Below are 23,542 nucleotides of genomic sequence, written 5' to 3' on the forward strand. Positions count from 1 at the left end.
CCTGAATTAATACCATTTCAATGCAGCTCTGAACATGACGACAACCCAAAATCAAACCACAGAGACAATTCCAAAGCCCACGTCCAAGTAAGAACCTCTACACCTCACACAGACGAAGACAAGGCAAACGAAACCCTAGTGATACAGAGTGCATTTCTAGAGGGGCTGAGAGAGGCATTTCAGTAGCTTCCAAAACTGTAACACCTCCAGTATTTGTAGGAGTCTGGAGGCATTTTTATGCCCACATATGGGGGGGGTGGGGATTCTATAGCTCAAAAATCAGCACAGGAAAAACATTGATGCTAAGAACTAATCCAAAAAGGTCATTCCAGGATGAGTGTCCTTATAAGAGCATCACAGAGCCGATTCCCAGGCCTAAAGTTGAGTGTTGCGCCAACTGAAACCTGGCACTCAAGCCATAGCCTTTTGACATGTAAAGTGTGCTATCCTATAACGCTGTGCTATGTCCCTGACCCATCCATACCCCTCCCCTGGCCACGTTCCTGTTTGAGTTGTGCGCTATGGGATTTAGGTGCCCAGTGTTATAGAATAGTGAGCAAGCAGATGCGATTGCAAATGCAAATTAGTGCCAATTAAGTTCAATAATTGATTAAGGCCAATTAATTGAAAGTTAATTGCTTGTTATCCAATTGAGTTGGGCAAGCATCTTGGAGCTGCACCAAAATTTCATCATCATACATATATTAATTGTCTTGTAATGCTTCTTCTTAATTTATTATCTAAGCTGCATCGAACCTGAGCTTCTTGGGAAAATGCAGGGTAGAAATGTCTAAGAAATAAATAAATACTATCCCTGCAAATACCCACCAATGGAACTTCCCATGGAATGCAAAAATACCCCACTAATGGAGTTTCCCACTTGATACAAAATATATCTGCCATGGAACTTACCAATCACTGCAAACTACCTATCCTAATGGAACATCCCACTCAATGCAAACTACTCCTGCCAATGGAACCTTCTATTCAACACAAACGATCCATGCCAAAGGATCTTCCCACGCCAAGAAAAAATTATCACTGCCAGTGGAACCTCCAACCCCACAATAAATATACAGAGCATCCCATTCAGTGCAAAATACCTCTGCCATTGGGATCTTCCACTGAACGCAAAATATCCCTATGAATAATACATCCCAAGCAATGCTCTGCCAACGAAATCTACCACTGAATATACTTCTGTCACCAGAACCTTCCACTCAGTACAAAACATCTGTATCACACATCTCCCCCCCCCCCCCTTCAATCAACCCAAAATATTACTGTCAATATTACCTGCTATCATGTGGCAAAAAGATGCACCTTAGAGATCTGTTACCAAGACAAGAGACCTGGAATCATTGGACGTTAAGTTGTAACTCTAGAACCCTGGCTCAGTTTAGACAGAAGAATTCAGAAAGAATTTATATCGCTTTTCATAGCAGTGGCAAAACACAGTGCTGCTTTTCTATCAATAGCTTAATTTGCTTCATAGCCGTGGCTTATACATTTTTGCTTTTATAGCAGTGGTGGTAACTAATATTGTTCCATATATTGTTTTTATCACAGTGGCTTATACAGTATCACTTTTCTACAGTGGCTTTTATTGCTTTTTTTATATTGTTTTTGTAGCAGAATTGAAGCGGTGCAAAGAAAAGCTACGAGAATGGTATGGGATTTGCGTTACAAGACGTATGAGGAGAGACTTGCGGACCTGAAATGTATACCCTGAAGGAATGGAGAAACGGGGGTGATATGATACAGACGTTCAAATACTTGAAAGGTATTAATAATCCGCAAACGAACCTTTTCCGGAGATGGGAAGGTGGTAGAATGAGAGGACATGAAATGAGATTGAAGGGGGGCAGACTCAAGAAAAATGTCAGGAAGTATTTTTTCACGGAGAGAGTGGTGGATGCTTGGAATGCCCTCCTGCGGGAGGTGGTGGAAATGAAAACGGTAAACAGAATTCAAACATGCGTGGGATAACATAAAGGAATCTTCTTCAGAAGGAAGGGATCCTCAGAAGCTTAGCGAGATTGGGTGGCAGAGCTGGTGGTGGGAGGCAGGGATAGTGGTGGGCAGACTTATACGGTCTGTGCCAGAGCCGGTGGTTGGGAGGCGGGACTGGTGGTTGGGAGGCGGGGATAGTGCTGGGCAGACTTATACGGTCTGTGCCAGGGCCGGTGGTTGGGAGGCGAGGCTGGTGGTTAGGAGGCGGGGATAGTGCTTGGCAGAGTTATACGGTCTGTGCCAGAGCTGGTGGTGGGAGGCGGGGCTGGAGGTTGGGAGGCGGGGGATAGTGCTGGGCAGACTTATACGGTCTGTGCCCTGAAGAGCACAGGTACAAATCAAAGTAGGGTATACACAAAAAGTAGCACATATGAGTATCTTGTTGGGCAGACTGGATGGACCGTGCAGGTCTTTTTCTGCCGTCATCTACTACTATGTTACTATGATTTGTATTACTTTTATAGCAGTGACTTTTATTGCTTTTATAGCAATGGCTTATACAGTATCACTTTTATAGCACTAGTTTTGGCGTATATTGTGTTTATAAGTGTGGTTTGTATCACTTTTACAGCGATGAGTTATAGCTTTTGTAGCAGTGGTTTATGTCACTTTTAATGCAGTGGATTATACAGTCTTTCTTTTCTAGCAGTGGCTTATATTGCCTTTAAAGAACTGGCCGATTGAGGGGTCCAAAGCGTATGCTGGTGTTTTTAGTGCACACTAAATGCTAAAGACACCCACAGAAATATATGTGCATTTCCAACATTTAGCAAGTGCTTATTTAAATACAGAAGTGTTGCCATGCTGGGAAACACCAAAGGTCCATCAAGCCCAGCATCCTGTTTCCAACAGTGGCCAATCCAGGTCACAAGTACCTGGCAGAAACCTCAAAGAATAACAAGATTCTGGAATCCCAGAGTAGCAACATCCCATGTAGAACCCCAGAGAGTAGCAAGATTCCATTCAGAATCCCAAGTACATAAGTGTTGCCATACTGGGACAGACCAAAGATCCATCAAGCCCAGCATCCTGTTTCCAACAGTGGCCAATCCAGGTCACAAATACCTGGCAGAAACCTCAAAGAATAACAAGATTCTGGAATCCCAGAGTAGCAACATTCCATTTGGAACCCCAGAGAGTAGCAAGATTCCATCAGAATCCCAAGTACATAAGTGTTGCCATACTGGCACAGACCAAAGGTCCATCAAGCCAGCATCCTGTTTCCAACAGTGGCCAATCCAGGTCACAAGTACCTGGCAGAAGCCTCAAAGAATAACAAGATTCTGGAATCCCAGAGTAGCAACATCCCATGTAGATCCCCAGAGAGTAGCAAGATTCCATTCAGAATCCCAAGTACAGAAGTGTTGCCATACTGGGACAGACCAAAGGTCCATCAAGCCCAGAATCCGTTTCCAACAGTGGCCAATCCAGGTCAGAAGTACCTGACAGAAACCTCAAAGAATAACAAGATTCTGGAATCCCAGAGTAGCAACATTCCATGTAGAACCCCAGAGAGTAGCAAGATTCCATTCAGAATCCCAAGTACATAAGTGTTGCCATACTGGGACAGACCAAAGATCCATCAAGCCCAGCATCCTGTTTCCAACAGTGGCCAATCCAGGTCACAAATACCTGGCAGAAACCTCAAAGAATAACAAGATTCTGGAATCCCAGAGTAGCAACATTCCATTTGGAACCCCAGAGAGTAGCAAGATTCCATTCAGAATCCCAAGTACATAAGTGTTGCCATACTGGCACAGACCAAAGGTCCATCAAGCCCAGCATCCTGTTTCCAACAGTGGCCAATCCAGGTCACAAGTACCTGGCAGAAGCCTCAAAGAATAACAAGATTCTGGAATCCCAGAGTAGCAACATCCCATGTAGATCCCCAGAGAGTAGCAAGATTCCATTCAGAATCCCAAGTACAGAAGTGTTGCCATGCTGGGAAACACCAAAGGTCCATCAAGCCCAGCATCCTGTTTCCAACAGTGGCCAATCCAGGTCACAAGTACCTGGCAGAAACCTCAAAGAATAACAAGATTCTGGAATCCCAGAGTAGCAACATTCCATGTAGAACCCCAGAGAGTAGCAAGATTCCATTCAGAATCCCAAGTACATAAGTGTTGCCATACTGGGACAGACCAAAGATCCATCAAGCCCAGCATCCTGTTTCCAACAGTGGCCAATCCAGGTCACAAATACCTGGCAGAAACCTCAAAGAATAACAAGATTCTGGAATCCCAGAGTAGCAACATTCCATGTAGAACCCCAGAGAGTAGCAAGATTCCATTCAGAATCCCAAGTACATAAGTACAGAAGTGTTGCCATACTGGGGAAGACCAAAGGTCCATCAAACCCAACATCCTGTTTCCAACAGTGGCCAATCCAGGTCACAAATACCAGGCAAGATCCCAAAAATGTACAAAACATTTTATACTGCTTATCCCAGAAATAGTGCATTTTCCCCAGGCCATTTAATAACAGTCTATAGATTTTTCCTTTAGGAAGCCGTCCAAACCTTTTTTAAACTCCGCTAAGCTAACCACCTTTACCACATTCTCTGGCACCAAATTCCAGAGTTTAATTACACGTTGAGTGAAGAAAAAGAAACGGTAGCTGGCCTTCATAAAAGGACCCCTGAGTATTGCTTTTATAGTAGTGGTTATATCGAGGGGCATTTTTTGACATGTCTAGATCCGATTTTGGACATTTGGCAAAAGATGTCCAAAAATACGGTAGCAAACGTGGCCATTTTCAAACCAAAAAAACATCCAACTTTTTTGTTTCAAAAATGGCCATTTTGCTAGACATTGTTTATGATCAGAGCGTCTATCTTTTAGGATCATTTAAAAGAAACATACACAGTTTCCAAGGCAACAACACACAAAACAAGTCATTTGGGATATATGGGGGGGGGGCAGTATTCCTAGTAGACTGGCCACACATACATCCCAGCAGAGCAGTGGTGCACTCTAGGGGGTGGTGCGGTAGACTTCAAGACCCCAGGTACACATCTCACCATTACCCCTTTATATTTTTATTTTATTTATTAATTGGGATTTATTAACCGCCTTTATGAAGAAATTCACCCAAGGCAGGTACAGTTTAACATAAAACTTACAATTTTGTTAACAATAATAAAATAACCAAGAATAAACATAAATGCAATAAATGAGGTAAACTTGAAAAAGTAAATTGAAAACCTAATAATAGAACCACCGTGAAACAGTATCAAAATATACACATTCAACAGCACTGGAATTCAGGTACCAAGATATAATACAATGTTAGCATAATACTAATGATAACACTAATAAGCATTAGAACATTCAACTATGATGCTAAAGATTTTCTACAATACAGATTACCATATCGCTGAGGGACCAAGAGCAGATATGTGATGGGAACAAGATGTGTGGTACAGAGTCAGTTGGAATAATTTGGTGACTGCATGGGGAGCCCTCCAAAACCCATCAAAAACCTACTGTACCCAACTATACACCACTAAAATAGCCCAAATAGCTGCAGGTGTCACAGTAGGGTTTTGGAGGGCTCACACGTTCTACCTCAAGTGTAGCAGTTAGAGTTGGATATGGGCCTGGGTCTCCTTGTCTACAATCCACTGCATTGACCACTAGGTTACTCCAGGGACCGGCCATCATATGTCAAGCTGGTCTGTACTGTCACTGTCACATCTTGGGGGATAGGAGGGGGTCAGTTACCACTTGGTGAGTAAAGGAAGCCATGCCTTAACCCCTCACCCCCCCCCCCCCCCCGCAGTGGTCATTTAGGCCATCTTTTGGTCACTTAGACATGATAGAAATAGGTCTAGCCAAAAAGTCTTCATTTTGGCCCTAGACATTTCCATTTTGCTCCATTATTTTTATTTTTTTTTTCACATTTGTACCCTGCGCTTTCCCACTCATGGCAGGCTCAATGCGGCTTACATGGGGCAATGGAGGGTTAAGTGACTTGCCCAGAGTCACAAGGAGCTGCCTGTGCCTGAAGTGGGAATCAAACTCAGTTCCTCAGTTCCCCAGGACCAAAGTCCACCACCCTAACCACTAGGCCACTCCTCCACTGTTGCTACTATTTGAGATTCTACATGGAATGTTGCTATTCCACTAGCAACATTCCATGTAGAATCTCCAATAGTATCTATTTTATTTTTGTTACATTTGTACCCTGCGCTTTCCCACTCATGGCAGGCTCAATCGGCTTACATGGGGCAATGGAGGGTTAAGGACTTGCCCAGAGTCACAAGGAGCTGCCTGTGCCTGAAGTGGGAATCAAACTCAGTTCCTCAGGACCAAAGTCCACCACCCTAACCACTAGGCCACGCCTCCACTATCTTTTGGTGCCACCAATGTCCCACCCAAAATACATCCCCAACACATCCCCTTGAATTTTGGTCAAACTGTGAAACAAAACATCTAAAATTGGATGTCAAAAATTGCAACTTGGATGTTTTTGGACCTTTTTTTTTTGTTTTGAAATGAGTCTCATTGCTTTTTATAGCAATGGTTTATATCACTCTTATAGCAGTGGCTTATATCATTGTATTACAGTGGTTTATATGGCTTTATAGCATTGGCTTTTATTGCTATTATAACAGTTGCTGATATCACTTTTATAGCAGTGACATATCACTTTCATTGCAGTGGTTTATATCACTTTTATAGCAGTGGCTTATATCACTTTATAGCAGTGGTTTATATTGCTTTTATAGCAGTGGCTATATCACTTTATAGCAGTGGCTTATATCGTTTGATTGCAGTGGCATATATCACTTTTATAGCAGTGACATATCGCTTTTATTGTAGTGACTTATATCACTTTCATTGCAGTGGTTTATATCGCTTTTCTTGAAGTGGTTTATATCACTTTTATTGCAGTGGTTTATATCACTTTTATTGCAGTGGCTTATTCACTTTTACAGCAGTGACATATCGCTTTTATTGTAGTGACTTATATCACTTTCATTGCAGTGATTTATATCGCTTTTCTTGAAGTGGTTTATAACACTTTCATTGAAGTGGTTTATATCACTTTCATTGCAGGGTTTATATCACTTTTATTGCAGTGGCTTATATCACTTTTATAGCAGTGACATATCGCTTTTATTGTAGTGACTTATATCACTTTCATTGCAGTGGTTTATATCACATTTCTTGAAGTGGTTTATATCATTTTTCTTGAAGTGGTTTATACAGTATCACTTTTATTGTAGTGACTTATATCACTTTCATTGCAGTGGTTTATATCGCTTTTTGAAGTGGTTTAACACTTTCATTGAAGTGGTTTATATCATTTTATTGCAGTGGTTTATATCACTTTATTGCAGTGGCTTATATCACTTTTATAGCAGTGACATATCGCTTTTATTGTAGTGACTTATATCACTTTCATTGCAGTTTATATCACATTCTTGAAGTGGTTTATATCATTTTTCTTGAAGTGGTTATATCACTTTTATTGTAGTGACTTATATCACTTTCATTGCAGTGATTTATATCGCTTTTCTTGAAGTGGTCTATATCACTTTCATTGAAGTGGTTTATATCACTTTCATTGCAGTGGTTTATATCGCTTTTCTTGAAGTGGTTTATAACACTTTCATTGAAGTGGTTTATATCACTTTATTGCAGTGGTTTATACTGCTTTTATAGCAGTAGACCTTTTGCTGCCAAGCCCTGATCAGTACAGAAACTTGTGTTTATAAGTCGTTGCTGATTTTTCTTAAATCATTTATATCCCTTTCACTTTCATTGAGCCCAGAAGATTACGTTTTGTTTTCAGATAAAAAGCCAGCTTTCTTTATTAAATGTGTGTTCATTGGGTCACTTTCTTATCCAAGTCAGGGATGTATTGGAGGCTTCATTGTCTTCCATCAGTCAGCTGTGGCTCTGGCTCTTTTCTCAAACACACAACCATCAGTCATTCTCCACCCAATCTTCAGGACACCTGCAATCAATAAACATGAAATAGATTTGCATACAAATCTATCTCATGCATATTCATTGTAGATATCCTGAAATCCTGAGTGGCTGTGTTTGCCTCACAGACTGGATTGAGAATCATTTCCTTATATCGCATGCAAGTCACTCTTGGAGGCCACTGGAGCATAAGGGGATGCAAGTATGGACAGTACAGTAAAGACAGACAGACAGACAGATGGACACTGTTTTACCGGGGCGTAGTGATGTCTTTCTGTCTTCTCGTCTCCAGAATGGAGTCACTGTAAGGGCTGAACTTCTTCGTTATTCCAAATTTCTCTCCAGTGGAAGCGAAAACAAATGGCAGGATGTATACAGTCTCTGCATAACAGAAGCAGACAGAACATTCTAGAAAGAATGACGGGAAGGGGGAAAGCAGCCTGCCCCGTTCACCCACATTTTAATATAGAAATGTCTAGAAAGACAGAGCTAGAGGGGACTTCAATCCATCCCCCAGGCTCCAGACACTGCCTCTTGTACTTAAGACACGCTAGACCCGTTTGCCCTCCAGTGAAAATGGGGGTATTTTTATAAACCTTTGCTGCTCTTACCCCCGTGATAGGGCTTTTCTAAAATTACCCTGGGGTAACGTGTATAAAAGTATGCATGGCGCATGCTTTCACGTGACGTGCATGTAGGCATGTTCTGGTGTCGAGTCTGATTGGAGTGTGTACATTCTTTATAAAGCACATAGATTGTCTGTTTAGACGTTTTCCCAGCCCACAACCCTGATATTTATGACTGCGGCTTCACTCTAGCCAGGATTTCTGCAGCCAGGTGCCACCGAGGGGCATAATCGAATGGCGCTGGCCATCTATATGGCCGGCGCCGTGAAGCGGCGCCCGACCGTATTATCGAAAAAAGATAGTCGGCTATCTTTTGTTTCGATAATACGGTTGGAGCCAGCCAAATCTCAGCATTTGGGCCGGCTTCAGAGATGGCCGGCATTGGTTTCCGGCGATAATGGAAACTAATGCCGGCCATCTCAAACCCAGCCAAATCCAAGGTATTTGGTTGTGGGAGGAGCCAGCATTTGTAGTGCACTGGTCCCCCTCACATGCAAGGACACCAACCGGGCACCCTAGGGGGCATTGCAGTGGACTTCAAAAATTGCTCCCTGGCGCATAACTCCCTTACCTGGGTGCTGAGCCCCCCCCAAACCACCCCCCCCCCCCCCCAAAACCCACTCTCCCCTACAACTGTACACCACTACCATAGCCCTAAGGGGTGAAGGGGCACCTACATGTGGCTACACTGGGTTTTGGGGGGGGAGGTTGGAGGGCTCCCCATTACACCACAAGTGTAACAGGTAGGGGGGAGACGGGTCTGGGCTCCACTGCCCTGAAGTGCACTGAACCCACTAAAAAATGCTCCAGGGACCTGCATAATGCTGTATGGAGCTGGGTATGACATTTGAGTCTTGCGAAAAAAAGATTTTTATTTTTTTTGGGGGGGGGGGTTGGAGGGGGTTGGCGACCACTGGGAGAGTAAGGGGAGGTGATCCCCGATTCCTTCTGGTGGTCATATGGTCAATTGGTGACTTCTTGATGCTTGGTCCTAAAAATAAATGGACCAAGTGAAGCCGGCCAAGTGCACATCAGAGACGGCCTTCTTTTTTCATTATTGGCCGAAGCCGGCCATCTCATAACCACGCCCCCGTCCCGCCTTTCCGTACCCTGTGGAAACGCCCCTTTAACTTCGGTCGGCTCTGCCGACAGAAAGCAGTTGGAGCCGGCCAAAATCAGCTTTCGATTATACCGATTTGGCCGGGTCAGGAGAGTGGCCGGCGGATCTCTTTCGAAAATAAGCAGGACTGTGAAATAGGCTACACACAGGTGCCTAGTGCCCTTCCCCCAACCTAGGTGACCTGTTACAAAATACCCCCCGAGAGGAGAGGCCACCATCTACCCAGTTATCCTTTCCATTCCCAGCTCACCCTCACAGAAAGTCTTCGGAAGCCGTACCTCCTATCTACAGGAAAACGAGCACAGCGCACCATAAATCTCACCTTCTGTCAGTTACATTCACCCTTTGGGGCATGGGTGTGTCATAGGGGTGGCTGGAATTTAAGCACTAAACTTGCAGAATACTGTAAATCTACGCAGAATAAATGTCGCATTCAGGTGCACTTTTTAACGCCAGCCGTAGAGCTGATGAAATGTGTGTGATGCAATTGGCCGATTTATTTAAGTATCCTTATGAGCACTTCCGTGTGTAAATGTTCTTTTAAAATAGCTTCACAGCCCATGGAAATTTAGCATCTAGAAGACCTCCATTATGGCTAAGCAATTTGGAAGACAGAACCAGCGGTGCTTGGCCAGCGCCTAGACTGCACAACGGCTAAAGAACATTCATTCAGCTCTACAGTACAGGTGTGAAAGCGTTGTACCCATATGATAATCAGGTACTTGGAAATCACCCTCTCTCAGTGTGCCTAAACTTAGAATTTTTAGCCATATTCAGTACGGTTTTTTTTCTAGCAAAAAAGGTGCCGGTACTCAAATGTCAGACACCCTTCAGGGGATGGGGTGATCACTGAGGGACCCACCCCACAGTAGCCAGGGCCCCTGCAACCAGTCACAGAATCTATGACCAGGCAGAATCGGTGTGTGTAGAGCCTGAGCTCTTTCATTAAAGCTTGGGTCCATGGGTCGATTTAGCCAATGCAAAAGGTGCCGGTACTCAAAGCAGAGGCCACCCTTCAGGGGGTGGGGTGATCACTGAGGGACCCACCCCACAATAGCCAGGCCCCCTGCAACCAGTCACAGAACCTATGACAAGGCAGAATTGGTGTGTAGAGTCTGAGCTCTTTCATTTAAAACTTGGGGTTCTTGGGTCAATTTTAGCAGACAATGTGAAAAAGGTGCTGGTACTCAAATGCGAGGCCACCCTTCAGGGGTGGGGTGATCACGGAGGACCCACCCACAATAGCCAGGCCCCCTGCAACCAGTCACAGAACCTATGACAAGGCAGAATTGGTGTGTAGAGTCTGAGCTCTTCATTAAAACTTGGGGTCCTTGGGTCAATTTTAGCAGACAATGGAAAGGTGCTGGTACTCAAATGCGAGGCCACCCTTCAGGGGTGGGGTGAAGACTGAGGGACCCCACCCCACAATAGCCAGGCCCCCTGCAACCAGTCACAGAACCTATGACAAGGCAGAATTGGTGTGTAGAGTCTGAGCTCTTTCATAAAACTTGGGGTCCTTGGGTCGATTTTAGCAATGGAAAAGGTGCCGGTACCTCAAATGCGAGGCCACCCTTCAGGGGGTGGGGTGATCACTGAGGGACCCACCCCACAACGTCCAGACCCCCTGCAACAGTCACAGAATCTATGACCAAGCAGAATCGGTGTGTAGAGCCTGAGCTCTTTCATTAAAGCTTGGGGTCCTTGGGTCAATTTTAGCAGACAATGGAAAAGGTGCTGGTACTCAAATGCGAGGCCACCCTTCAGGGTGGGGTGAAGACTGAGGGACCCACCCCACAATAGCCAGGCCCCCTGCAAACCAGTCACAGAACCTATGACAAGGCAGAATTGGTGTGTAGAGTCTGAGCTCTTTCATTAAAAACCTTGGGGTCCTTGGGTCGATTTTAGCAATGGAAAAGGTGCTGGTACTCAAATGCGAGGCCACCCTTCAGGGGTGGGGTGATCACTGAGGGACCCACCCCACAACGTCCAGACCCCCTGCAACCAGTCACAGAATCTATGACCAGGCAGAATCGGTGTGTAGAGCCTGAGCTCTTTCATTAAAACTTGGGGTCCATGGGTCGATTTTAGCAATGGAAAAGGTGCTGGTACTCAAATGCGAGGCCACCCTTCAGGGGTGGGGTGATCACTGAGGGACCCACCCCACAACGTCCAGACCCCCTGCAACCAGTCACAGAATCTATGACCAAGCAGAATCGGTGTGTAGAGCCTGAGCTCTTTCATTAAAGCTTGGGGTCCATGGGTCGATTTTAGCAATGGAAAAGGTGCCGGTACTCAAATGCGAGGCCACCCTTCAGGGGTGGGGTGATCACTGAGGGACCCACCCCACAATAGCCAGGCCCCCTGCAACCAGTCACAGAACCTATGACAAGGCAGAATTGGTGTGTAGAGTCTGAGCTCTTTCATTAAAACTTGGGGTCCTTGGTCAATTTTAGCACACAATGGAAAAAGGTGCTGGTACTCAAATGCGAGGCCACCCTTCAGGGGTGGGGTGAAGACTGAGGGACCCACCCCACAATAGCCAGGCCCCCTGCAACCAGTCACAGAACCTATGACAAGGCAGAATGGTGTGTAGAGTCTGAGCTCTTTCATTAAAAACTTGGGGTCCTTGGGTCGATTTTAGCAATGGAAAAGGTGCCGGTACTCAAATGCGAGGCCACCCTTCAGGGGATGGGTGATCACTGAGGGACCCACCCCACAACGTCCAGACCCCCTGCAACCAGTCACAGGAATCTATGACCAAGCAGAATTGGTGTGTAGAGCCTGAGCTCTTTCATTAAAACTTGGGGTCCTGGGTCAATTTTAGCAGACAATGGAAAAGTTGCTGGTACTCAAATGCGAGGCCACCCTTCAGGGGATGGGGTGATCACTGAGGGACCCACCCCACAACGTCCAGACCCCCTGCAACAGTCACAGAATCTATGACCAAGCAGAATTGGTGTGTAGAGCCTGAGCTCTTTCATTAAAACTTTGGGGTCCCTTGGGTCAATTTTAGCAGACAATGGAAAAGGTGCTGGTACTCAAATGCTGAGGCCACCCTTCAGGGGATGGGGTGATCACTGAGGGACCCACCCCACAACGTCCAGACCCCCTGCAACCAGTCACAGAATCTATGACCAAGCAGAATTGGTGTGTAGAGCCTGAGCTCTTTCATTAAAACTTGGGGTCCTTGGGTCAATTTTAGCAGACAATGGAAAGGTGCTGGTACTCAAATGCGAGGGCCAGCCTTCAGGGGTGGGGTTGAAGACTGAGGGACCCACCCACAATAGCCAGGCCCCCCCCCCCCCCACACACACACACACACAATAGCCAGGGCCCCCTGCAACCAGTCACAGAATCTATGACCAAGCAGAATTGGTGTGTAGAGTCTGAGCTCTTTCATTAAAACTTGGGGTCCTTGGGTCAATTTTAGCAGACAATGGAAAAGGTGCTGGTACTCAAATGCGAGGCCACCCTTCAGGGGTGGGGTGATCACTGAGGGACCCACCCCACAATAGCCAGGCCCCCTGCAACCAGTCACAGAATCTATGACAAAGCAGAATCAGTGTGTAGAGCCTGAGCTCTTTCATTAAAGCTTGGGGTCCTTGGGTCAATTTTAGCAGACAATGGAAAAGGTGCTGGTACTCAAATGCGAGGCCACCCTTCAGGGGTGGGGTGATCACTGAGGGACCCACCCCACAATAGCCAGGCCCCCTGCAACCAGTCACAGAATCTATGACAAAGGCAGAATCAGTGTGTAGAGCCTGAGCTCTTTCATTAAAGCTTGGGGTCCTTGGGTCAATTTAGCAGACAATGGAAAGGTGCCAGTACTCAGTACCCCCAATTACGCCCTCCAAAAAAGCCCTGCTTTTATCACATGTAGAAGTGATTTTGATTTTTTATAGGCATTTCTTTTTTTCTTCATTTAGGGGGCTTATCAACATGAGCTATTCTTAAGACATGTTATTTTACTGTTAACCCCTGTAATTAGCTTGATTGTTCTATACTTGGCTCACTTTTGATAATGTGATGTCATAATGCCTCATTCCACCAATGGCCAACAGCCAACCTCATCAGTGATGTCACAATGGCCTGATCACCTACACATGGGTCCCTTTTATCCAATGCGTTCTAGCAAAAGAGGTGCCCATACTCAAATGCTAGACACCCTTCAGGGGTGGGGGTAATCACTGAGGGCCCCTCCCCACAGTAGCCAGGCCCCCTTCAACAGTGACAAGGCAGAATTGGTGTGTAGAGCCTGAGCTCTTTCATTAAAGCTTGGGGTCCGTGGTCAATTTTAGCAGACAACGGAAAAGGTGACGGTACTTGGTATCCCCCCTCAAAAAAAAAGAAAAAAAAAGCCCCTGACCATATTAAGGAGCAGCTCCTGGGGGAGTGTTTAGGCCGGGGAAGAAAAAAAAAGCACCAGTGGATGGAATTTTCCAATTCACATTTGCCCTTTTCTAGCAAAATCCTGCCCGCAGAAAAAATCATGTAGAAGTTAGGCTATATGGACTTCGCACCTGCAGCAGATTTCGCCACAGGCCAGTGGCGTAGCCACAGGTGGGCCTGGGTGGGCCAGGGCCCACCCACTTAGGGCTCAGGCCCACCAACAGTAGCACATGTTTAGCGGTAGCTGGTGGAGATCCCAAGCTCTGTCAGCTGAAGGCTTTCCCTGATAGTAACAAAATTCTACTCTCCAATACTGGCACCTGCGCATGCTCAGTTTTCAGCGTATGCCTGCTGCAGACTGCCAAGGTGGAAAGAAGCATTTTCCTGCCAACTGAGATATTTTTTTGGTGGGGGGGTGGGGGGGGGGGGGGGGGAGAACAGTTGGTGTCCACCCCCTTCTTTCTAGTGGCCCACCCAAAATCTGTTGTCTGACTACGCCCCTGCCACGGGCAGTTCTACTCTGAGAAAAGTTGCAACACCCATGAGTGAAAACTATGCCCGGTCTTTGTCTCAGTGTCATCTAGTTCTTATTGTGTAATGACTCCTTCCTGCCAGTGGCGTAGCCCAGGTGGGCCTGAGTGGGCCGGGCCCACTCACTTAGGGTTCAGGCCCACCAAACAGTAGGCACATGTTTAGTGTAGCTGGTGGGGATCCCAAGCTCAGCCAGCTGAAGACTTCCCCTTGATGGTAACGAAATCGCTACCTCTCCATGATACCGGCATCTGCACATGCTCAGTTTTCAGCGCATGCCTTGCTGCAGACTGCCAAGGAGGAAAGAAGCGTTTTCCTGCCAGCTGAATATTTTTTTGGTGGGGGAGAACACTTGGTGCCCACCCACTTCTTGCCTAGGCCCACCCAAAATCTGTTGTCTGGCTACGCCCTGCTTCCTGCATTCACTGCACATTCATGTGACTAAATATCGTCTATGGGGGCACCCCGACATAATAGCCCGGACAAAATAGCCTCGACAAAATAACTCCTAGACAAAATAAGCCCCCTAGAAAAAAAATGCAGTGCCATATTCTGAGCAGCCCGATCAGGCCCTTTGTCAGGGGGACAATTTGTCAGGGGCTATTTTGTGGGCAGGCCGTTTGACAGGGCTGTTATGTCTGGAGCTTTTTTTGTCGGGGCCATTTTGACGGGTACCCGTCTAAGGTTACTCCTGAGTCTACCTCCCTCTCGGGTTTCCATTTTGAGCCGCATTGTTGCAAAGTCCACTGGTCCTATTGTACCTGCAGGTTCTGCCTCAGTTTGATTTTCAAAAGTGCTGAAGGAAACAGACCCCCATGGAGAGTTGCACCTAGGGGTTACCATACGTCCGGATTTACCCGGACATGTCCTCCTTTTTGAGGACATGTTCGGGCATCCGGGCGGGTTTTGCCAGTCCGCCCGTTTGTCCGGATTTCTGGTCAAACGGGTGGGCGGGTGGCTGACCTATCCTAGCCTCCCCTCCCCTTACTTACTATCTACTGCCCTGGTGGTCTAGATTCAAAATGGCCGCTGAGAATTGAAGCAGTCTCGCGAGACTTCAACTCTCGGCAGCCATTTTGAATCCCGAGACCGTCACAGCAACAGGATGCAGGGCAAGGGCAGCACTCCGGGCAGGAAAGAGGGGGCTCTTTCCTGCCCTGAAGAAGTCACTAGACCACCAGGGCAGTAGATAGTAAGTAAGGGGAGGGGAGGGGAGGTGATGGGGGGAGGGGAGAGGAATAAGTGACCAGGGGGAGGGGAGGTGACGGGGGGGAGGGGAATATGTGACAGGGGGCGGGGCGAGAGCGAGAAAGGGCGGGGCAAGAATGCAAAAGGGGCGTGATGTGGGCGAGGCAGGGGTGTGGCATATGTCCTTTTTTTCAGAGGACAAAATATGGTAACCCTAGTTGCACCTGCTTTCTCCACAGGGTAACATTTGCAATTAAGCAACATGCATAGTTTTAGAAGGGCAAAACGCCACAGGTCTTGTTGCAGTTCCTGCTTTATTTTTCCCCCCCCCCCCTCCCCCACCCTTGTGGAGTAGAAGAGTAGCCTAATGGCCAGCGCAGCAGGCCTTGATCCTGGTGACCTGGGTTTGATTTCCCGACCTGAACCCTTGTGACATTGGACAGTCACTTAGGGCCCCTTTTACTAAACAGCAGTAAGCCCAACGCCAGCTTACCGCTCGCTAAACAGGAATTACCGCCAGGCCGCCACAGCAGCCTGGCGGCACCTCCCCACCCCCAGCTTGCTGTCATATCTGGCGCTTCAAAACAGGGGCGTAGCTAGGTGGGGCCACGGGGGCATGGGTCCCCACAGATTTAGCCCTGACCCCCTCTACTTTCGACCCCCCACCGCCTCTTTCGATCTCTCCTCCCCCCCCTCCCCGCCACCACCACCGCCTGGTACCTTTGCTGGCAGGGGTCCTCAACCCCCGCCAGCCAAAGTCTTCATCAGCCCCGGTGTCCGGCGCCCTTCGCTGATCTGTTTCTGTGAGTCCTGACTCCTGATGTCAGGTACCAGGCAGGCAGCAGCGGGGGAGGAGCGGCTTGGGGAGGTGGACAAAACTGTGCCACCCTCACCTCCGGCTCTGGACCCCCCCCCCCCCCTCCTGCCGAGGTCTGGCTACGGCCCCTGCTACAAAAATACGTTTTTGTAGCCACCGAGTGTACCCAGCAGTAATCGGAGTGTACCGCAGTGGCCCGCGAGCTGCCCGATTATCACCAGGTTGGCGCAGGAGCCCTCAGTAGGTGGTGGTAAGGGCTCCCCCCCCCCCCCCCCACAAATGGCCACATAGTACGTGCTTTACTTGCCGCATAGCCATTTCCTGCAGGAAAGAGAGACTTCTCTTTTACTCGCTGCAGTGAAAGGTGGCCTCGGCATACGTGAAAAACACACGCTGACACCAGTGCAGGCCCACCTTTTGCCACAGCTTGGTAAAAGGGCCCTAAACCCTCCATTGCCCCAGGTACAAAAGCTTAGATTGTGAGCCCTCTAGGGACAGAGAAAGTGCCTGCATAGAATGTGTAACAGCCGCTGCCCTCTAGGGACAGAGAAAGTGCCTTGCATAGAATGTGTACAGCGCTGCGTATGTCAAGATGATTAGTAGTAGTAACAGCTACTCTCATGTGGGTAAAAGGAGTAAACTAATATTACTGACACAGGGTGGGCGGTGTTCACAGGTAAGCCTGTCTGACCCACAGGAAAGGACTGGGGGCAACTGCCTCTCTGTCTCGTACTCCCTTCCCTTGAAGGGGAGGGAGATGGTTACTATACGTTATCCTTACAATCAAGATATCACCTATTCCAGTGGGTTTGGGAGCCTCTAGTTGCATGCAAATCTCTGGTCTCATGAGTATTCATTGTGGGTATCCTGAAAACCTGACTGGCTGGGGTGCCTCCAGGACCAAAATTTGGGAAGCACCGACCTATACACTTTTGCTGGATTTAAGTAACTGTATTTTTTGAAGGATTAGGTGGTGCTACACCTTTTACAGATGAAACACAGCTCAGTTACAGGGAAGCTACCCCTGTAGTGGTGTTATATAAGAATTTGGTTCCTTTTCTGGATGTCAGAACATTCATACCAGGTCCACTTGGCAAGTGGGGGAAGAGAGGTTGGTGGTTGGGAGGCGAGGATAGTGGAGGGCAGAGCTGGTGGTTGGGAGGCGGGGCTGGTGGTTGGGAGGCGGGGATAGTGCTGGGCAGACTTATACGGTCTGTGCCAGAGTCGGTGGTGGGAGGCGGGACTGGTGGTTGAGAGGCGGGGATAGTGCTGGGCAGAGCTGGTGGTTGGGGGGGGCTGGTGGGGAGGCGGGGATAGTGCTGGGCAGACTTATACGGTCTGTGCCAGAGCCGGTGGTTAGGAGGTGGGGCTGGTGGTTGAGAGGCGGGGATAGTGCTGGACAGACTTATGCGGTCTGTGCCAGAGCCGGTGGTGGGAGGCGGGACTGGTGGTTGAGAGGCGGGGATAGTGCTGGGCAGAGCTGGTGGTTGGGAGGTGCTGGTGGTTGAGAGGCGGGGATAGTGCTGGACAGACTTATGCGGTCTGTGCCAGAGCCAGTGGTGGGAGGCGGGACTGGTGGTTGGGAGGGGGATAGTGCTGGGCAGACTTATACGGTCTGTGCCAGAGTCGGTGGTGGGAGCCGGGACTGGTGGTTGAGAGGCGGGGATAGTGCTGGGCAGACTTATACGGTCTGTGCCAGAGCCAGTGATGGGAGGCGGGACTGGTGCTTGGGAGGCGGGAAATACTGCTGGGCAGACTTGTACGGTCTGTGCCAGAGCCGGTGATGGGAGGCGGGACTGGTGCTTGGGAGGCGGGAAATACTGCTGAGCAGACTTGTACGGTCTGTGCCCTGAAAAAGGCAGGTACAAATCAAGGTAAGGTATACACATATGAGTTTATCTTGTTGGGCAGACTGGATGGACCATGCAGGTCTTTTTCTGCCGTCATCTACTATGTTACTATGTTGTGGTCTCCATAAACAAGTCTGACACACACAAAGACACCCCACTACCCTCTGCCCTGGCCTGCCCCTCTCACCTTGTTCAACCGGGCACTGTGGCAGCTTGTTCTTTGTCATTTGCCAAACAAGCTGCTGGTCCCAGCGTAGGCTGTGTCGCTGGTCTTTGTGGGGTCTGCTGTAAGGCGGCATCGGCTGGATGTGGTGTAAGGTCTTAGCCATCGCACTGGCATATGAACTCTCTGATTGATCTGAGGCCAAAGAGTCATCTGTGATCCAGGCTCTTAATGTCACGTAGGAGACAACGATGGAGTGTTTAATGAAATAATCCTCCCGGTAGACTATCTGGTCTGGCAAGTCCAACCGCACCTTCCGAAGCTTCTTGCTCACTCCAGGGCTGCAGGCCCAACGTTTCTTGAACACAGGAACTGCGGTCTTCAATGATGATGAGGCCAAAACCTCAACATTCACCACCTGATTTCTTTCACAATGATAGAGGACCTGTAGGAGGTATCCGGCCACCAAGTCATGCGGGGGATTCAGGAACTGCACTGAAGAGCTCTCAGACAGCAGGGGCTCATCAGTGTCCATGATCTGCAGGGGCTCATCAGTGTCCATGATCTGCAGGTGCTCACCAGTGTCCATGACCTGCAGGGGCTCACCAGTATCCATGTTCTGCGATACCACAAGCTGAGAAGAAGAGACCAGTATAACACTATAAATAGAGTATGGTATCGGGGATTGAGGGAGCATATTACATGCTCTGCAGCAAGCACAGGCCCAAAGCCAGGACAACCAGTTGGTATGGATGTCACAGCAGCCCAGGATGAAGACAGACAGATATCAATAAAGTATGGTAAAAGAAAAGAAAGATAACCAGAGAGAACGTTACTCTGGGTACAACTTCAAGGGAGAAGAGGTCCAAGTAGCACCCAGAATGGCCACCTCACATGGCATAGAAAAGCCACGGATTTACAAGACCAATTACTCAAGAGATACAGTATGTTCTACATGGAGAAGAGTGAATTGTACCAGACAAAAGCGGGGAGCAGAGGCACACACAAAACCACTGAATGGACAGGTCACAAGATGAGAGGACCAAGGGTGAGGACTGATAGGAAGGGGTGATGGTTAACCTTCTGATGTAGCGGACATGCGATGGAGTGATAAGAGAGGGCAGGGTTAGGTTTATTACTGGGGTGTATAGTATCTGGAGTAAGGGGTGATAAGAGAGTGTGATTTATATTACTGGGGATGTAGAGGATCTGGGGTGAAGGGTTATAGGAGGGGATGGGGGATTTTTATTACTTGGGGTATAAAGGATCTGTGATAGGGGGGATAGGAGGGGGGTGATGTCTAATACTGACGGTGTAGAGGATCTGGGGTGAGGGTAGTAGGAGGGGATGGATGATGGTTATTGTGAAGAAACAGTGGTTTTAAGGATATTTTCCTGTTTACTTATGGTTCAGGCGTTATTTCTCCTGTTTGGTTCAGCATGTTATGCTTAGAGTTGTTACAGAGGGACTGACTTCTCTTTCTTATTGGCACACAGATCATAGGAAGTGCCTGTTTTTATTTGAAACTTGACTGTACTGTAGCTCTGATTGGCCTGGAGTTTTGAAATTACCCAGCAGTTGTTGCTGGCTGTTGCTTCAGTCTTAGCCGGAAGGAAAGAAAGGCAGATCTCTTTGCTGATGCTTGGTGAATTATATGTCCTGACCTTCCCAGGTACTGTTTAGACAGTACCCAAATGTTTAGTAGTGTTATAATTGATCCATTTTTCAGTTACTTGTTACTGTTGCTATTTGCACATTTTTGTCCACTGTTCAATATTTTCATGAGAATAAACACAACTGTTTGTTTGTTCTGCCTGTCTGGAGTGATAAGAATCTTGATGGTTTGTGCGTTGGATCTGCGAGTGCTTTCTGGGAACTGAGGAACCACTGGGAGTGTGGGCCTCCCGGTAACCTAGAAATCACTGGGGATAATTTGGGAGCAGGAGATCATCCAGAGGCAGTTGTGGCTCAGTGGTGGGAGGAGGGTGCTAGTGAGAGCACAAGTGACAGGTGTACCTGAGCTGTGCTGGGGATAGACCCTCTGAGTGGCCGCGGGGTAACCCCAGGTGGGTGGCTAGCTGGCATATTTTCAAAGCACTTAGCCTTCCAAAGTTCCATAGAAACCTATGGAACTTTGGAAGGCTAAGTGCTTTGAAAATATGCTCAGGTGTTTCGTGACAGTTATTACTGGAGAGTGTAGAGGACCTGGGGTGAGGGGTGATAGGAGGGGTGGTGTTTATTACTGGGGAGTAGAAGATCTGGGGTGAGGGGTAATAGGAAGGGATGCGTGATTTTTATTACTGGGGTTTTAAGGGATATGGGAGAAGGATTGAGAAGGGAGGACAGTTGACATTTTATATTTCTTACCTTGAGGAGACAAATACAGCCAAGAACAAGCTTCAGCCAGCAAGCGTCAGTAATAATCACCTCCATATTAACATCTGAAATGTGACAGACACACCTGAGCAAAAAGCAAACATATTAAGAAATCTGAGGTAAATGCTAGTCAGTCATCACTTTAAAAACCTGCTGAGCTTCTTCGTAAATGTTCACTGACTGAAATGCGGCTCTCTCGACAAATCCCAGCTGTGACAGAATCTATCCTGGTACCTGTCCCCTGAGCCCTCCAGGCCTAGATCTGACATGACCTGTATCCTTGTCTCCATCTCCTCAACTGCCCTGGCCTCTCTGTGAATTGCAGGTCTAATCTCATTCTTGTATGGAGTTACTGGATCCGAAGGCTGCTTTACTGGAAAAAATAAATAAAAGTAAGCCCTGCCTAAAAAGCGTACGGTTGCAACCTCCACTTTACTCATCTGCTTGAAGGAAAATGGGGCAGTTCCTCCCGCCTTCCACTTTCTTGCATTCCAGTTGTGCCGTTTGCATTGGTTAACAAGCACAGAGCCCTGCTGCTAAATCTCATTCACATAGAAACATAGAAGATGATGGCAAAAAAGACCATGTGACCTTCCAGGTACCAGCCCCAATCTCTAGAATTCCTTCTCCCTCTGAGATCCTCAGTGATTGTCCCAATGCTCTCTCGAAGTCCCCGTCACCAGCACCCTTTCCATAAAGAAATATTTCCTTAGATCACCCCTGAGTCGGTCCCTTTTCACCCTCATCCTAGGCCCCCTCGCTCCAGGGCTTCCTGTCCACGCGATTTTCTGCTTTAATCTTTGGAGATGTTGTGAAGGTTAACTCTATAAACCTGTTGCTCAGTTTACCCACACGTTACACATGTAAATGTTCAGAATAATGTTACAATCATAAATGTCAGTATCGGTAAATACTTGTCTAGCTTTCACAGCTGGCATTTGCAAGAGGAGTGTATGCAGCAGTGGCGTAGCCAAGGGTGTGCTGGGGTGGGCCCGGGCCACCAAGTAGCAGCACACCTATAATGTGGCTGGCAGGGACCCCAAAGCCCCACCAGCCAAAACCTCCCAACAACTGTTGCTGCTGGTGAAAATCTGCCTATTTAAAAGGTATATGGGGGAGAGGGGATGTTTGAAAGACCATATGGGCATGCAGGCAAGAGAGGGAGAAACCAATCACTTGTAGGACAAGGCGGAGTTCTGCCCACCCACCTTGGGTCCAGGCCCACCCAAACTTGAGTGTCTGGCTACGTCCCCTGGTATGCAGGAATGAACCATGGACAGGACATAGCTGTACCTTCCCCACTTACACAGGTAACTTACATAAGAACATAAGAATAGCCATACTGGGTCAGACCAATGGTCCATCAAGCCCCGTATCCTGCTTCCAGCAGTGGCCAATCCAGGTCACAAGTACCTGGCAGAAAACTCAAATAGTTGGGACAATTCTATGCCACCAATCCCAGGGCAAGCAGTGCTTCCCCGTATATGTTCTCATTTCCTCCAGGAACTTGTCCAAACCTTTTTTTAAACCAGATACGCTAACCGCTGTTATCACATTCTCTGGCAAAAAAGTTCAAGAACTTAACTAATTCTTTGAGTGAAAAAATATTTCCTCCTATTTGTTTTAAAAACTATTTCCATGTAACTTCATTGAGTGTTCCCTGGTTTCTGTACTTTTTGGAAAAAAATGAAAAATCGATACACTTTTTACTCATTCTGCACCGCTCAGGATTTTGTAAACCTCAATCATATCTCCCCTCATCTGTCTCTTTTCCAAGCTGAAGAAGCCCTAACTCTTTAGCCTTTCCTCCTACGAGAAGAGTTCCATCCCCTTTATCATTTGGTTGCTCTTCTTTGTACCTTTTCTAATTTTGCTATATCTTTTTTAGATTCGGTGACCAGAATAAACACAATATTTTGAGGTGCAGTCGCACCATCGAGCAAAACAGAGGCATTGTAATTTTCTTACAGAATCCTGGAAGTTCAACACATCCCTGCAGCATCTACATAAGTACATAAGTATTGCCATACTGGGAAAGACCAAAGGTCCATCGAGCCCAGCATCCTGTTTTCCAACAGTGGCCAATCCAGGTCACAATACCTGGCAAGATCCCAAAAATGTACAAAACATTTTATACTGCTTATCCCAGAAATAGTGGATTTTCCCCAAGTCCAACTTAATAATGGTCTATGGACTTTTCCTTTAGGAAGTTGTCCAAACCTTTTTTTAAACTCCCTAAGCTAACCACCTTTACCACATTCTCTGGCAACGAATTCCAGAGTTTAATTACACGTTGAGTGAAGAAAACCTTTTTTTTGATTCGTTTTAAATTTACTACATTGTAGCTTCATCGCATGCCCCCTTGTCCTAGTATTTTTGGAACGCATAAACAGACGCTTCACATCTACCCGTTCAACTCCACTCATTATTTTATAGACCTCTATCATATCTCCCCCTCAGCCGCCTTTTCTCCAAGCTGAAGAGCCGCTTTAGCCTTTCCTCATAGGGAAGTCGTCCCATCCCCTTATCATTT

General features: G+C 47.3%; 1 protein-coding gene across 1 annotated transcript in view; it reads right to left on the reverse strand.

The window, feature by feature from the left end:
• Positions 1–23,542, reverse strand: part of LOC115468191 (protein sel-1 homolog 3-like) — a 159,108-nt gene that overhangs the window by 122,878 nt on the left and 12,688 nt on the right. The window contains exons 2-4 of the mRNA XM_030199729.1: positions 21,001–21,094; positions 18,658–19,267; positions 8,204–8,330 (exon numbers count right to left, since the gene is read on the reverse strand). Of these exons, the coding sequence (XP_030055589.1) occupies positions 8,204–8,330; positions 18,658–19,267; positions 21,001–21,094 (831 nt within the window). The remainder of the gene's footprint in view (positions 1–8,203; positions 8,331–18,657; positions 19,268–21,000; positions 21,095–23,542) is intronic.

Source organism: Microcaecilia unicolor, chromosome 4, assembly GCF_901765095.1.
Source record: "Microcaecilia unicolor chromosome 4, aMicUni1.1, whole genome shotgun sequence".
Classification (NCBI taxonomy): Eukaryota; Metazoa; Chordata; class Amphibia; order Gymnophiona; family Siphonopidae; genus Microcaecilia; species Microcaecilia unicolor.